Here is a 16,514-nt window from a genome sequence, read left to right as displayed (position 1 = left end):
CATCTGTCTTTTGTTACACGGCCCCCAGCTCAGAGTCCAGAGTTTAGAGGGGTAGAAGGAAAGACATTTTTCCTCCCCTACATGACTCTACAATTTCCTTTATATCCTATTTTGCGCATTCCTCCATGCCATCATGCACTCCTCTCCTACATTTGTGTAATACTTTGTATTTCTCAGTGAGCAAGGTTTAACCACACCACCCAAAAAACAAACCAAAAAACAAAAAAAACCTCTCAGCGTCAGCCTGACACCTGACCTTAGCCTTTCTCAAATCAGCGTCCTTAGACCTTCCCAAGTTCAGGAATCAAAACTCCTATGAGTATTTTTAAGTTTTGTGTTCGTTGTAATAAATAATCTTAAGGTTTTTTTACAAGTTCTAAAGGTGAGGTTTTTATATCGATATTTCACAACTGAAAGACACTTAAAGTTGAATTAGCCCTTACATTTTCAAGTCAGAATTTCTCAAACTGGGTTCTGGGAGGTTTTCTTAAAAATCTGTGAGAACGTGTTCCTTTTAAATGAAATTATTGCTCCCGGTGAACTAGCCTGTTTTCCTGAGGATTGCCCAATATGTGCTTTCCGCCAGATGAAAAGTATCTTAACATATGTCATTGTAAAAATAACACTTGCTTCATATAAAAAAAAAAATCAGATAATACAAATGGTATGAAGAGGAAGTTGTAAGGGGGGCACACCCTAAAGAAAGGAGAGCTATGGCGGGCGAGGGGGAGTAAGGGGAGCCCGAGGGGTCCTGGGGGTGGGGAGGAAGTCCTCCTGATTATGAAAGCGAAGGCGGGGGTGGGGATCCTCTTGCAGGCAAGGCTCCTACTTAGGGACCCAGTGCCTGGGCAGGAACAGCCGGTTTGGCCACCACCCCCAGCCTCTGGTACACCAGGGCCAGGCGGCCCCAGAATTCACCCTCGGCTCCCAGTGTTACCAAACCAAAATCGGGTCCCACGTAAATCACATACACATTCTGGCAACTGCCAGAGGCCGGGCATCGGGTGAAGCAGAAGCCGAGAACCTACTGCTCCTGCCGCCAGCTCTGTCCTTCCGCAGGCCTCCCCTCCCGGCACGCACAGCTCACAGAAACTCCCAGGCCCTCTCTGGCTGGAGGGCCTGGACCCCTGGGGCGCAGACGAGGGGTGGGCACACATTGCCCCCTTGGGCCCTCAGGGCCCAGCCACGGAGGCAGCCCCTTCCCCACGCAGCCCTGTTCACAGAACCGGGTCGGAGGACTCACAGGCTCTGTCTTCTGCCCAAATAACTGAAGGTCTAGGCAGGGACCCCAAGACCCTTGAGGCCTTGAGCCTGGATGAACATCAGGCCTGTGGCCACAGCCCCAGAGGGCTTTCCCAGCTCCCCGGGGCCCAAATTGGAAAGCTGGCCTCCCTGCTCCCAGCCTGCCTCAGAGTTTTCCTGCTGCTCCTGGGCTCCTGGGTTTACCTGGTGGGAGCTCTTCACTGCAGAGGGCGTGTCCTGATTTGACGGCACTTGTGGGCCCCCCTGAAAAGCAGCCCCACAGCAACCAGGACTTGGCTCCCAAAACGCTTGTTACAGCACCTCGTCTTCCCCTGTGAGTCCTTTCCCAGGGACTAGCTGCTCCAGATCCCAGGATTGGTGCCACCCTAGTGACACCTGGGGCGGCTGCTCTGCAGGCCCACCAAACCCTCACTCAAGCCTGCTCGCGGCAGGTGGGGTGAGTCAGCTCAACAATATTGAAAACCCAGTCCCCCAAAGCCGAGTTCCTCTGCTGAGTTTATGATTAACCTCTCTATGCAAAACTTTATTCCCTTTCTTGTCCCACCCCTGTACCCTCAGGATTGAGGAGTATCAAAGAAAACGGGGATTGAAACTGAGCAGGATCCTGTGAAGCCCTCCCAGGTACAAAAGCCTCCATTTCTCATTGGCAGAAAAAGGCTTTTAGTCTCCTAGACCTTCCCTGAGTTCCAAAGAGCAGATTCAGCCACTTACTAATTAGGGAAGTGAGGGAATGCAGAAACCAAGGGAAAGCAGGCAAGAAACAATAGTGCAGAGACAAAAGAGTCCTAGTTTCTCCTCAAGGAACGTACATAACAATCTGATATATATCTATGAGTCGTTCTGCGGGAACTAAGGCCCCTACCCATGTGGATGATGGTAACTACATGCTGAGACCTCACCTGCAGCCCTCACCCCAAATGTCTCCTTTAAAAATGCTTCCCTGAAAACCCTCAGAGAGTTTGGGTTTCTTCTGAGCATAAGCTGCCCATTCACCTTGCTTGGTCCTTGCAATAAACCTTTTTCTGCTCCAAACTCCAACACTTCGGTTTGTTTGGCCTCACTGTGTATCGGGCACACAAACTTGGGTTCAACAAGGATGCCATCCTGTGCTTTCTCCGTGCCTCCTGCCAGACAACACAAAGGTCCCCAACAATGCCAAGGTGCTTGATTTCCATGGGGGTGCAGGGGAGGGGAAAAAATCTTGTTTTCCTCTACCCTTCTTAGGTTCATTGTACAGGGGCCCTGTATATTATACTAACAAAGGACAGATTAACAAGAGAAAAATAAACAGAAGTTTAACATGTGCACCCCACTCGCACATGGAAGCTCACAGAGTTGAGTAACTCAAAAGAGTGGTTAGAACTTGGGCTTGTGTAGCATCTTAACAAAAGAACAATAAATTTTTAGAGAACTGACATGCAGCTTGATATCAATAAAACAAACAATGCAATCCAAAATGGACAGAAGACCTAAACAGACATTTCTCCAAAGAAGATATACAGATTGCCAACAAACACATGAAAGGATGCTCAACATCACTAATCATTAGAGAAATGCAAGTCAAAACTACAATGAGGTATCACCTCACACCGGTCAGAATGGCCATCATCAAAAAATCTACAAACAATAAATGCTGGAGCGGGTGTGGAGAAGAGGGAACCCTCTTGCACTGTTGGTGGGAATGTAAATTGATACAGCCACTATGGAGAACAGTATGGAGGTTCCTTAAAAAATTAAAAATAGACCTACCATATGACCCAGCAATCCCACTACTGGGAATATACCCTGAGAAAACCATAATTCAAAAACAATCATGTACCACAATGTTCATCGTAGCACTATTTACAATAGCCAGGACATGGAAGCAACCTAAGTGTCCATCAACAGATGAATGGATAAAGAAGATGTGGCACATATGTACAATGGAATATCACTCAGCCGTAAAAAGAAACAAAACTGAGTTATTTGTAGTGAGGTGGATGGACCTAGAGTCTGTCATACAGAGTGAAGTAAGTCAGAAAGAGAAAAACAAATATCATATGCTAACACATATATATGGAATCTAAAAAAAAAAAAAAAGGTTCTGATGAACCTAGGGGCAGGACAGGAATAAAGATGCAGACATAGAGAATGTACTTGAGGACACGGGGAGGCGTAAGGGTAAGCTGGGACAAAGTGAGAGAGTTGCACTGACATATATACACTACCAAATGTAAAATAGATAGCTAGTGGGAAGCAGCCGCATAGCACAGGGAGATCAGCTCAGTGCTTTGTGACCACCTAGAGGGGTGGGTTAGGGAGGGTGGGAGGGAGACGCAAGAGGGAGGGGATATGGGGATATATATATACATATATCTGATTCACTTTGTTATACAGCAGAAACTACACAACATTTTAAAGCAATTATACTCCAATAAAGATGTTAGGGGGGCTTCCCTGGTGGTGCAGTGGTTAAGAATCCTCCTGCCAATGCAGGGGACACGGGTTTGAGCCCTGGGCTGGGAAGATCCCTCCTGCCGCAGAGCAACTAATCCCGTGCGCCACAACTACTGAGCCTGCGCTCTAAAGCCCATGAGCCACAGCTACTGAAGCCCGCGTGCCTAGAGCCCATGCTCCGCAACAAGAGAAGCCACTGCAATGAGAAGCCCACGCACCACAACGAAGAGTAGCCCCTGCTCACCGCAACTAGAGAAAGCCTGAACGCAGCAACAAAGACCCAGCACAGCCAAAAATAAATAAATAAATTTATTTATTAAAAAAAAAAAAGATGTTAAAAAAAATTTTTTTAGAGAAGTGATAAGACACAGGAAAAGGACTGAGTTTCTAGGGTGGAAAATTGTGGGAAGGCAAATATATGGGGAAGCCAATGGTAGCTAAGAGCTAGTTTTAGCAAGGTTTGTGTGTAGATTCCTCTGATGCTGTCTCTGGGCTGCTGAGGGTCTAGGGTTGCAGCCAGTGATTAACTTCTGGACTTCCTGGTAGAGAGTAAAATTTACAAATGATACATACATTTACAAATTTATGTCCTGCTTTTAGGCACATAGGAGAAGGGAAGAGAGCTTTTCTTGTATCTTCTCAATTGCCTTCAGTTCAAAATAATCCTTATGTCGAAGTGGCACATTTTGGAGTGGCATCAGGGACTACCCACCATGATGAGTGCCAATGAAAGGAGCCTCAAAATAGAAGAAAGGAGAGGAGGGATTTCTTCTCTCTTGGAGGTTCACACCTTGGCATCTTCATCTGCAAATTGGGGCCACCAACCTCCAAGAGTCACCAAGGACGGGAAATGAGATTGCGTCTGTGAGCACCTACCAAAATGCTTGGCATGTAGACATTAGTTTGAATTGGAATATATGACTATTATAAAGTTCTTTCTTATGTCCTGACAAATTATCCCTCCTATTAATGAGGAGATCTTAATCTAATGCTTCCCAAAGTGTGGCCCGTGACCCTGCTTGGACTACTTACTAGATTCTACCCATAATGTCCCGGGGACAGATTCCCAGTTGTCTTTGCTCCTCTTAGACCCACTCAATCACAATCTTAGGGGACAGAGCCCTGGATTCTGCATCTTTGACAAACTCCCTAAACAATTCTTGGGCATAGCAAAGTTTGAGTACCACTGGTAAAGTGAATGAAACATTGCTTCTGGAGACTAGAGAGACCTGGGTTCAAATCTCAGCTTGCCCACTAACTTAAGGTTTCTATGCCTTGGTTTCCTGGTTTTTAAAATGGGGTAATAATAGTATGTGTGACGATTAAATGCAGAGAAATCGCTTAAGACTTGGGCCAGCACAAAGTAAGTGTCAACAAGTGTTAGTCATTGTTTTTCTCCTGCTAAATGTTGCTTCTGCTGTCCCTCTGTGGCACAGACCATGGCCCCCAACATCCCAGGAACAGCCCAGCTGGGACCCGCTGGGAGCCGTGCAAAAGCAAGAAAGGAGGATGTGAGGGCGCCTGCTCAGGTCTTGCTCCCTGCTCCTCTCAAACTGGGAAATGCTGTAAGGACACATCTGGCCACTGGAGGGCAGCATCCACCTAGCTAATTTTAAGAACAGCTTTCTCAAAAAGCAGCTTTCTGGTAGCTGTGTGGGGAAGGTGGAAGGAAGCCTTAATGGGGGCTTACTGGACACTGGATTAGTTGCTTCATTCTAGAATTTCATTTACATCCACCCTACTCTAGGCAACCCGTAGTGAATAGATGCGTTCTAAAAGACAACCTATAAACAGAAGTTTTACGTAAAGAACCCTATTTTCCCATTGCCTTGAACTATAAAATGAGAATTTTGATCCTAACTCTGGGCTCTCCCACAGGTGCCCAGTGACAGTCTTCTGAGTGCCCACATGCCTGACCACCAGGACTCCTCACACCTCCCCAAGGCATGCAGGAATCTCCCTATTTTCCAATCCTGCCAGCTGCTGGCTGCACATGAAGAAACACGTAGGCAGCCCAGAGAGAGGCGGCAGCCCTCTTCCCACACCCTTGGTGTTCCCTTCTCAACGCGGCAGCAAGGACAGTTTCTGCAGCCGGCAGGTCCAAGTGTTCTAGTACTGTGTGAGCACAAGGCATGGGGCCCCTGGGCGCCCATCTCAAGAGTCTCAGGTGAAGTCACTCTCCCAAGCATGTTCCCAAGAATGGTCTGTGTCTTAGTTTGGGTTACTTACCCCCAAGGAAAGCTCTAGACGATGGTGTGCTGTGAACTCACTGGACTGAAGCAGGACAGCATGTTTGAGAATGAAGTCCATCCAGAGAAACTAGGTCCTGCTGGCAGCATGTAAGCCCCTGCCTCAGGCATTACCTCCGGACACTTCAGTTATCCAGGCCAGTAAATCACCCTCGGCCTTACCAGCTTGGGTTGGGTTTTGTGGCTCTTGGTCTAGAAGGGTCCTAACCAAATACACAACCTAATATCATCCTCAAATGACGCTGGGTTGAGTACATGCATGAGATATTACATCTAATCATCTCAGGCTGATTGTGTATGAGACAAAAATATCCTTTTCTCTCTCTCCATCCCCCCTTTCTCCTCCCACCCACCTTGGCTCCAAGCTTGGCTGTTCTGGACAGAGCAGAAAAAGGAAAATGTGTCACGAGGTACCAGGATCCAGCTCATCTCACTCACAGGCTTGAGCTGACATAGGGCTAGGTCTCTCCCCCACTGCAGCATTGCTTCACTTTGTCTGTTAAAGACCAGCTTTCCATGCTTCTCCTGCAATTGGCAGATAACGTGGGCACAAGCATCTTCTGAGTTTCCAAGCTATTGGTCCAGCCCAAGATCAAATTAGCTCTTTGGAGCTGCTTCTCCATACTGTTCACTCGTATTAAGTTGGGGATATTCTTGGTCTCCTTTCCAGGGTATCTCCCACATCCTGTTTATTTTTAGACCCACTTCCAGGGTTTTACATACATTCCCATGAAATGTAACCTTATAAGATTACTCCCATCATTACTGCCTGTTGAGATCTTTTGAGATCCTAATTCTCTCATTTACCTTATAGGCTTCATAGCACCTGTGGGGTTGATGAGTCCAAGTCAGTAGGACTTAAACAAAACAGAACCAACAATCGGTCCTTACAGCCTATAGCAACCTCCCAGAAGTCATCAGATTCATAAGGCAGCACACTCTGGGCACGCTTTTTTTTACACAGCCACTTAGCACTGCAGTGGGACTCTCTATCGTCCCCGCCAGGAATAGAGGAGACGCTGCTTGTCTGAATTTCAGAAAGGACTGAGACATTTTTTTTTTTGCGGTACGCGGGCCTCTCACTGCTGTGGCCTCTCCCGTTGCGGAGCACAGGCTCTGGACGCGCAGGCTCAGCGGCCATGGCTCACGGGCCTAGCCGCTCTGCGGCATGTGGGATCTTCCCGGACCAGGGCACGAACCCACATCCCCTGCATCGGCAGGCGGACTCTCAACCACTGCGCCACCAGGGAATCCCAGGACTGAGACATCTTTATATTGCTCTTTCTGAAGAGCCCAGTACCAACCCCAAAAGAAGACAATGTTAGTCAAGCAGCACCTGCTCTTCACGGAACCGGGCTGCACCCAGGGATGGCTGCATCCTTTTACAAGTGTTCACAAACCCTCTTTCAAATAGCTTGCTTTCAGAAGCCATCTTCCCAGGTATTAAGAGTTTGCAAAATCTCTCTTGCACTTTCTGTTGGAAAAGTAGGATTCAAGGAGATGTCTAAGAAAAACAGGATAATGAGAAATGGAAGATGCTAGAGAGGGGCGATTAGAGACCATCTGTTAAAGTAATCTGTGATAAGAACGGAGGTTTTACATTGGCTGAGGACCTCTTAGCTTGCCAAATTACATAGAGTAGGTTTAGGATGAATCTTTCTTTTGTGCTCTCATCAAAAATAGAATCCAGAAGGTTGGGGAGTTGACAGGTAATCTAATCTGTTCCGTGGGCCATATTTCATTGAATCTAAACTATGGCCAGATTTAGAAGACGCTCCATTATTTTATAAACCATCAAGAAAGAAAATGTGTAACCAACGAAACTGTCATACAATGCTTTCTTATCATTCTTTTATTTTGTACTTATGTGCATTATGTACTTATTGAACGAGCTCTTTTAGACTTTAAACGTTTTTATCATGTCACTCTTGTGCAGAGATAAAAAAGAAAGTATGAGCAAAACAAATTTGCTAAAACTTCTCAAACGCAGAGTCCAACTCTTCTGAATTCCTTGTCACAGTCTTTAAGTGCATTTTCCACATGTCATTTCGATCCATAGCATTAAAAAGGCAGCTTTTCATAAGAGAGAGCTCCACTATGACCTCCAGATCGTCTTTCTGTATATCCATTCTGCAGGCTTTGATCCTGGTGCCTGATCTTACTAGAAGGTGTTAATGGAAGTTTGAGACAAAACCAGGACTCACTTTCCTACTTCCAAAGGGCAGGCAGTGACTCTAGGTCATGACTGCCACCTTGCCAACAGCAATGGTAGGATACCATTAATTCTAAGGTGAGATTGGTCATAAGCTACATCCCAATCTCAGAGATGTGAAAATTGATAATGAACTGAGGTAGCTCTTATAAGGCCGCCTTTTGAGTTATCTGTCCCACCCATCTCCTGACGGATGGCCTCAGCCTCATCCACGGGTAGGCATCACTGTGTCAGACCAGGCCAGGCTGGGCCAAGTGGGTCCTGCAATCTTGGAATTGGGACTAGCTTCTTGTGTAGAGGAAAACACTGGGGTACATAGGGTCAGCCTCTCCCACCACAGGGGTCACGACCAGAGAGAGCCGTGCCTGAGAGAGGAGCGAAACTCCCACACAGAGAGGGGCCGAGATGAGATGGAGAGATGGCAGGCTCTTGGCTTCCCGTCAGTCCCTGCCTGAAGCTGGGCTGCTGCCTAGGCCCTGGGCTCTGGAGACACCCTGAAGCCCATTTCCCCTTTGTCTCTAAGCCGGCGAGGTGGTCCAGTCACTAGCAAAGTGTCCCACTGCAGCACCTTAGCTGTGCCTGCTGAGACAGGGGCTGCCGCACCACTCTTGGGGCTCTGAAAGCCTCCACGGTCACAGAGTGGCTTCTAGAGCTATAGTTTAGCTGAAGGACCCTATCCCACCATGTCTGAGTGTCCTGTTATCTCTGGGCCCTCTCTGCTTCGACGTAGGCTTCCAGCTCTGATGTCCAGGTTTGCCCGGTGCTGGGTGAGAGGGGTGTCTGTCCAGTGCCGTCCTCCAGGGCACTGCATGCAGACAAGGTTCTTCAATGGTTTTAGTGGCAGTGCTGGTGCTTACTTACCTCTCTTCTGTCCCCCTAGGGGGTGAAGGAGCAGCCTATGACCTCGGGGCAGACTTGTCCGTGTGAGGTCATCTACACCATCGGGGGTTAAGCCCACAGCCTTCATCCCCTCAGCCAGTGCCACTAACCAGGTGAGCTAATCAGCCTACCCACCTCCTGCTGGGCCTAATCATTCTGGCCCTTTTGGAGTTTCAGAGCTTTGAAGCTTCCATCTCCCTCCTCTGCAGACTGGCAATGTTAGGGTTAGGAGTTCTGGTCCAGTAGCTGTGACAGCCTCCCAGGGATGACGTTGCAAGTTCAGGCCTCTGAAGCTGGGGTGGTTTCTCCAAAGCCTCAAGCCTGTAACGTGGGTCACTGGCGTCAGGGAGGCAGCCAGGCTTCCCAGAGGCCTGGATAATGGAGCAAGTATTAGTGTCCTATTGTTGCTGTAACAAATTACCACAAATGTAGTGGCTTAAAATATGAATTTATTATCTTACAGTTCAGAAACCCAAAATGGGCCAGCAGGGTTGCATTCCCTCTGGAGGCTCTAGGGGAGAGTTCATCTCCTTGCCCGTTCCAGCTTCTAGAGGACAGTGCCTTCCTTGGCTTGTGGCCTCATGTCATTCCAACCTCCACCTCCATCATCACATCTTCTGACATTGCTGGCCTGGCTCCCTCTTAGTAAGAGCCCAACCAGATAATCCAGAATAACCTCCCCATTAAGTACCTTAACTCAATTACCCTCTGCGAAGTCCCATTTGCCATGTAAAGTAACATGGTCACAGGTCCCAGGGATTAGGACATGGACATCTTGTGGGGACCGTTATTCAGTCCACCACAGAGTTCAAAGACTAGAAGAGGACTCCTCTTTTGTTTAATTTTTTTTCCTTTTTTTTAAAAGATGTTGGGGGTAGGAGTTTATTAATTAATTTATTTATTTTTGCTGTGTTGGGTCTTCGTTTCTGTGCAAGGGCTTTCTCTAGTTGTGGCAAGCGGGGGCCACTCTTCATCGCGGTGCACGGGCCTCTCTTGTTGCGGAGCACAGGCTCCAGACACGCAGGCTCAGTAGTTGTGGCTCACGGGCCTAGTTGCTCCGCAGCATGTGGGATCCTCCCAGACCAGGGCTCGAACCTGTGTCCCCTACATTAGCAGGCAGATTCTCAACCACTGCGCCACCAGGGAAGCCCCTAGAAGAGGACTCCTCTTAATGGTATTTTCCTAGATGTACATGATATGTTATCACCTGAACCTTTGACCCCAAAAGCCAGCAATGAGTAGTAAAGGGACTTGAAATCGCCTATTTAGAAATAAGTAAACAGATGAAGTAAATCAAACTCTTAGTACTAATACTTTGGAGGTGTTCAGCAGTTTGTAAGCATCATGACAACCAGTGGGTTAATTTAAGGTGACTGAACACGGCAGAGAACCCGGCATATATTAGCTTTGTGGTTTTTCATCTGAAATGTATAATTGAAATGAGACGTGTGATTTTAATTCTGGAGGTGTAAGAGAATTGTTAGTAAACAGCTTTGAACTGCTCCAGAGAACGTGACTTACTACATTTATAATATTTCAACTGCTTTGTGCTGAGTGAAACTTTGCCGCTTGGATTTGAATCTTCCTGGGTTGGGAGTCTGATGTCCTGGAAAGAATTACTAAAACTTATAAATACATTTAAAATATTTAAAGGAATTTAATGAAATTTGCAAGTGGGGTTGTTTGGGGGGATTAAATCTGTTAAATGTATGAATGATTAGGACAAGAGCGTTTTTATTTTTACAGAAAAATTACATTATCAATAAAACAAGATGTCCATGATGACCTTAAAAGCTTAAGAAATCAATTTTTAAGATTTTACTTCTTTAACAGATTGAAAATTAATTTAATTACAGTCATTTGCACACATACAAGCACCCTTGAACACTGAGAAACTCAAACTCTTGAAGGCTGTGGAATAACTCTGTAAACACACTTCATTCAAATGACTCACACATTCTTTTAAAAATGGATCGTATCTCTGGAAATTGAAGCTTTTTTTAAAAAAAAATATTTTGGCCACGCCACATGGCATGTGGGATTGAACCCACATCCCCTGCAGTGGGAGCATGGAGTCTTAACCAGGAAGTCCCTGGAATTGAAGCTTATTAAAGAACTTACACCCTGAGTTTAGGAAACTTTCTGGTTGGAACAGTTTCGCTCTCCTCAACTCCTATACCACCTTGCCCTTGGGTAGACTTGCATGTAAATACCTAGAACAACGTATCTTGCTTATCGGCCTCTCTCCAAAGACTTTGAGGGCAGGCTCTGGCCTTTTTCCACAGTTTTCCCCACAGAGCTGCAGTCAGAGCAGACCCACCTTGAGCATTTACTGGCTTACCAGCCAGTGGTAAAACCTATAGGAATGTTTACCAAAGCAAAAGCCAACCTCTCTCCCCATGTCTTTTCTCCTGAGCAGCCTTGCCTCTTTCCCAGGGCAGGGGTGTTCCAGAAACTCATAGAACTAATTCCTAAACAAGAGGGCCTCACACTGAAGAACTTATCTTTGGCTCCAGTTCAGTAAGTTCTGATTTAGGCTTAGTCCTCTTATATGAGGGGACATACCACGTTTAGGGTTCTCTTTTTAAGAGATCCTTCAAGCGAATCCCTTGAAACTTAAAATAAGATTGACAGCTAACATTTATATGCACTAATATTTTAGGAGCTCTGTGTATTACAGCATCAACTTTCCAACAGCACTATTATTCCCTGTTAACAGATAAGGGAACTGTAGTGCACAGTTAACCATTTTGTAAATGGCAGTCATGAATTTAAACACTGGCAGTCAGACTCCACAGACCCAACTCCCTGTAACCACTACACCAAACTGTTTTGCTCCTAGACACAGCCAGAACTGGAACACAGACCTTTAGCTTCCATTGCTAAGTTACATTTCTGTAAATCACTGCACTGTTACTATTACTGGTACCATTATCGGCAGTCTTCATTGCCTGATAACCTCGAGGAGGAAACACAGGTAAGGGGAAAAAACAGGAGAAGCTACAGAAGTGCAAACAGATGTCCCGGGGACCTTGTTATAAGGCAGATTCTGATTCAGGAAGGTCTGGGGTGGGGCCTGAGAGCCTGCATTTCCAACAAGCTCCAGGTGACGCTGGACAGTGGCCGTCTGCGGAACAGTCTGAATAGCAAGGGACGAGATGCCTCTGAGAATGTGTCCCCTGTGACAAAAATAAAAGGAAGGGGGGCATATAGATGTTACAGAGCTGTTTGATGCTGTGGGAGACAAATGAAGGTAGAGTCTACTTTTAACTCATAGGAGCCTCGTGAGGAAACGACCTTCTCCTTTTAAAAACGAAACTGAAGTGTAAGAAGATGGAATGCGCCAAGGTCAAGAGCATATTAGGGGTGGTCCAGGTGCCCCCACACCATCGACCCCACACACACTTCTGTAAAACAGTTAGCAAGGAGCAAGCAAAGAGCTGACATGGGAGTGCTGTTGCTTTAATATGGTGTGTGCCAAGCAGCATCAAAGTGGTCCACGCTTGCCAATTTTCTCCTGACCGTTTTTTTTTTAGTGTTGCTTTTTAAAAATAATTAATTAATTTATTTTATTTTTGGCCGCGAGGGTCTTGGGTCTTCGTTGCTGCGTGCGGGCTTTCTCTAGTTGCGGCGAGCGGGGGCTACTCTTTGCTGCGGTGCGCGGGCTTCTCATTGCAGTGGCTTCTCTTATTGCGGAGCAGGGGTTCTAGGCGTGCGGGCATCAGTAGTTGTGGCTCGGGGGCTCTAGACCGCAGGCTCAGTAGTTGTGGCGCACGGGCTTAGCTGCTCTGCGGCCTGTGGGATCTTCCCCAACCAGGGATCGAACCGTGTCCCCTGTATTGGCAGGCGGATTCTTAATCACTGCCCCATCAGGGAAGCCCCTGTCCTGACCTTTTTTTTTTTTTTTTTTTTTTTTTGCGGCACGCGGGCCTCTCACTGTTGTGGCCTCTCCCGTTGCGGAGCACAGGCTCCGGACGCGCAGGCTCAGCGGCCATGGCTCACGGGCCCAGCCGCTCCGCGGCATGTGGGATCCTCCCGGACCACGGCACGAACCCGTGTCCCCTGCATCGGCAGGCGGACTCTCCACCACTGCGCCACCAGGGAAGCCCCTGACCATTTTTAATGAGCAATATTAAAAAAAAAAAAAAAAAGTGTGTGCTTATAAATAGGCTAATTACACCTCTGGACTTAAAAATGAGAAGACAAGCCACATAAATTCTCTTCCTTAAAAAAACAGCCATTTCAAAAGATTTTCTTTAATATCATAAAATATTTTCATGGACAGGTGAGCTAGCAAACACACATGCACCAATGTGCCTTTGACAAGATTATCCCCTACCCTCACCCCCCCACTCCACATCAAGGTGGACATGAGATTGGAGAAATGAATACAGCAGATGGTACAGATAGAAAAAAAAAAATCGATAAAAAGGATGGATATAACATTGTGCTTGGTTATTTTCCTATGTCACAACAAAACAAAACATTTCGGTGCAAATAGTTAATTTTTCCTCTTTTCCATTTAAGTCTGGTGGAGAAAAAAATACTTTTTCTATAATAAAATATGTGGTTTTTTACTTTTTCTAACGTAACTTTTTTTCTTTTTTGCAGAAAATAATTTTGTAAACTGTCACTTCGCGGTCTGGGAGGCTCGATGCCACTTGGGTCCAGCTCGCCCCTTTGGAGGCGGAGCGCGAACCAAACCTGGGCGGGAGAGGGGGGACAGCTGAGGCGCAGGGCTGGGCGCGCATGGCGGACGGGGGCAAGGGCGTGGGCCGGCAGGAGGGGGTTAGAGGTCACTCTCGCCGTACAGCGCCGTGGAGAAGGACATGTAGTCCAGAGCACCTGGCACGGCGTCGGGGCCGGTGTAGGGGGCCATTCGCGCGATGCAGTACTCAGCCTGGTCAGGCGGCAGCTCACGGCGCAGCTCGTCCACAGTGATGTAGTTCTGCGGAGAGAGCGCGGTCAGGACGGCGGGTCAGGGCGGCCATAAAGCAAAGCGGCCGCAAAGGCCAGAGGCCGTAAACCTCACTCGTGACATTAGGTACCCTGTTCCATCCCCGTTCTGGCCCTGTCCTCATACTTCTGGATATAGAAATACGTGTGTGTGTGTGTTGTGTATAAACACACACGCACACGTGTATTACACATTCATATGTATGTATATATGTGTATGTATATAAATATATACGATATACATACATATACACAAATATAACCATATACATGTGTAATAAATATATACGATATATATGCATATACACACATATAACCATATACATGTGTGCATATAAATATGATATATATACATATATAACCATATACATATGTGTGTATATAAATATGTACGATATATACATATAACATATGTGTACACACATGTATATTGCACATATATATGTATGTGTATGTATATAAATACATATGATATATATACATATACACATATATAACCATATACGTGTGTGTGTGTGTGCGTGTGTGTGTATTTAAGTCCCCTTATAAGTTTTCCACTTCTATAACTACTTGAGGCGGTTTCCAAGCTAACTGGAAGTGCTAACTGCACCTGTAATCTTTCCACGTATCGCTCTAGCCCGCCCCGGCCACAGGCAGGATCAGCAGCACCGTATCTGGTGGGACAGAGTAGGGCCCCCCACACCCACTCAGCTGGGCTCCGAGGACATCACCCAACTCCTGCAAATTACATGAGCATCAATCATCATCAGATAGCATCATCGCCACAGACAGCTATCCGAACCGTGTTTGCGAAATTTGGACCTGACCCCACCTGGCCTGGCTCCCAGTCTGGGTCTCTGCTTTCTCCCCGCCTTGGGCTCGCCCATGAAAGGCTACTTGGAAGCTACTTCTTTTGGGAGCTTGAGGCTCCACAGGAGCTCAGGGGCTCTGACCCACAAGGCGGGACCCCGTCCTATGCCCTACTTCTGCCAGAGCCCCCAGGAGCCAGTCTGAAGGAGGGAGGGGCTGGCCCTCAGGTCACTTCAAAAGTCAGAAGACCAGGTCCCTTTCTGGGCCCCGGAGACCTCCTCTACAAAATGAGTCCCTTCAAGGAGGCGGCTTCTCAGGGTCCTTCCAGCTCCAAAGTGCTGACTCTAACACGCTGTCCTCGAACTTAAGTCAGACCTTTAGGAACCACTTTGTGGGTTGAGTCTTTATTTCCATATAGATTAAAACATTGCAGAAACTATACTCCCTATTGGCTAAGGAAGGATGGCATAAGGATTATCCTGTGAATTTTTCAGAAAGGGAATCTGGCCTCTAGATGTCTCTGCCCCCAAATTCCCCTGGATGCTCCCACGTTTCCACTGTCAAGCAGTGCACTGCAGGGAACTTGGGAGATTTGGAAAATTGAAGCTGACTGCTGCTCAGGGTAGAAAAATGAGACACACGCTTCCTTCCTGCTCCCTACCTATATGCCATACCTTGTGCCCAGAATGATATAGGGGCAAAGTCCAAGTTCCCAGATGGACCTTCCATCACCCACTCACACACTCCACCTGACTGGACTGCCCTCCACCACCCATCATTTCGTCACCAGTATCTCATCACAAGTATGACATGCAGTGTCCCTGGCAGGGGACCCCCTTAAGCTAACGCTGTGTCCTAATGCCTTAGCTGATCCCAAGACATTACAGAAATGGGTAGAGGTGACAGCAAGGAGGCCCGGGGGTGGGGGGGGGAAGGAGGAGCAGTGGAGGTGCTCACGACCACCCCTCCAGGTCAGTCCGCCCCAGCATGGTGCCCACACCACAGCAGACCCACCTTATCCCCGGCCAGGATCTTGAAGGAAGCCATGACTTGGTCTGCTGTATCTGTGTCAGCCGTCTCACGGGACATAAAGTCGATGAAGGCCTGGAACGTCACTACCCCTAGGCGGTTGGGGTCCACAATGCTCATGATGCGGGCAAATTCTGCCTCTCCCTGGAGGGAAGAGCCAATCCCAGGCCTGTCATCCTCTCAGCCACGGTCTCCTCTCTCTATGGACCTCAAGCCCCTGCGGGCTCGGAGTAGCCTGAGGCTATTAGAGAGGGCAAAGCAGACCCCTGACCTAACCTGGGTTGTCTTGAGAGCATGATAGGAACATAATACCCAATAGTGAAGACCCAGTTCAGGCTTCCCACCCTCTACGGATGCCCTGATTCCTCTTGGAGCAAAAATGATAACGCTGATAATAATTAATGACAGCAACGGCTAACACTCCCATAGCATATACTATATACCAGGCACTATTCTAGGTGCTGTGTATAATTCATTTAACCCTCCTCACAACCATATGAGGTAGGTATTTATTTTATTATTTCCATCAGGTTCCCAGATGAGAAACCTAAGGCCCAGATAGGCTTAGTGACTTGCCCAAGGTCACACAGCCAGTAGGTAGAAGAGCTGAGACTTGAACTTGGGTGGTCTGCCTCCGCCACACTGTACTTTCTATGTGTCAGACATGGGCACAGCACTCA

The 16,514-nt window shown here is 47.3% G+C and overlaps 1 protein-coding gene across 6 annotated transcripts in view; it reads right to left on the bottom strand.

Annotated features, from left to right (window-relative positions):
* Positions 1–13,275: 13,275 nt before the first annotated feature.
* Positions 13,276–16,514, bottom strand: part of ACTN1 (actinin alpha 1) — a 95,188-nt gene continuing 91,949 nt past the window's right edge. For all 6 annotated transcript variants that reach the window (XM_067732419.1, XM_067732431.1, XM_067732422.1 and 3 more), the window contains 2 exons: positions 15,820–15,978; positions 13,276–13,987 (listed from right to left, as the gene is read on the bottom strand). In XM_067732419.1, coding sequence (XP_067588520.1) covers positions 13,829–13,987; positions 15,820–15,978 — 318 coding nt within the window. In that variant the 3' untranslated portion in view covers positions 13,276–13,828. The remainder of the gene's footprint in view (positions 13,988–15,819; positions 15,979–16,514) is intronic.

The sequence above is a fragment of the Pseudorca crassidens genome, chromosome 1 (assembly GCF_039906515.1).
Source record: "Pseudorca crassidens isolate mPseCra1 chromosome 1, mPseCra1.hap1, whole genome shotgun sequence".
In the NCBI taxonomy this organism is placed as follows: Eukaryota; Metazoa; Chordata; class Mammalia; order Artiodactyla; family Delphinidae; genus Pseudorca; species Pseudorca crassidens.
Note: the sequence above shows the minus strand (reverse complement) of the source record. Positions and strands in the feature narration are given on the sequence as shown.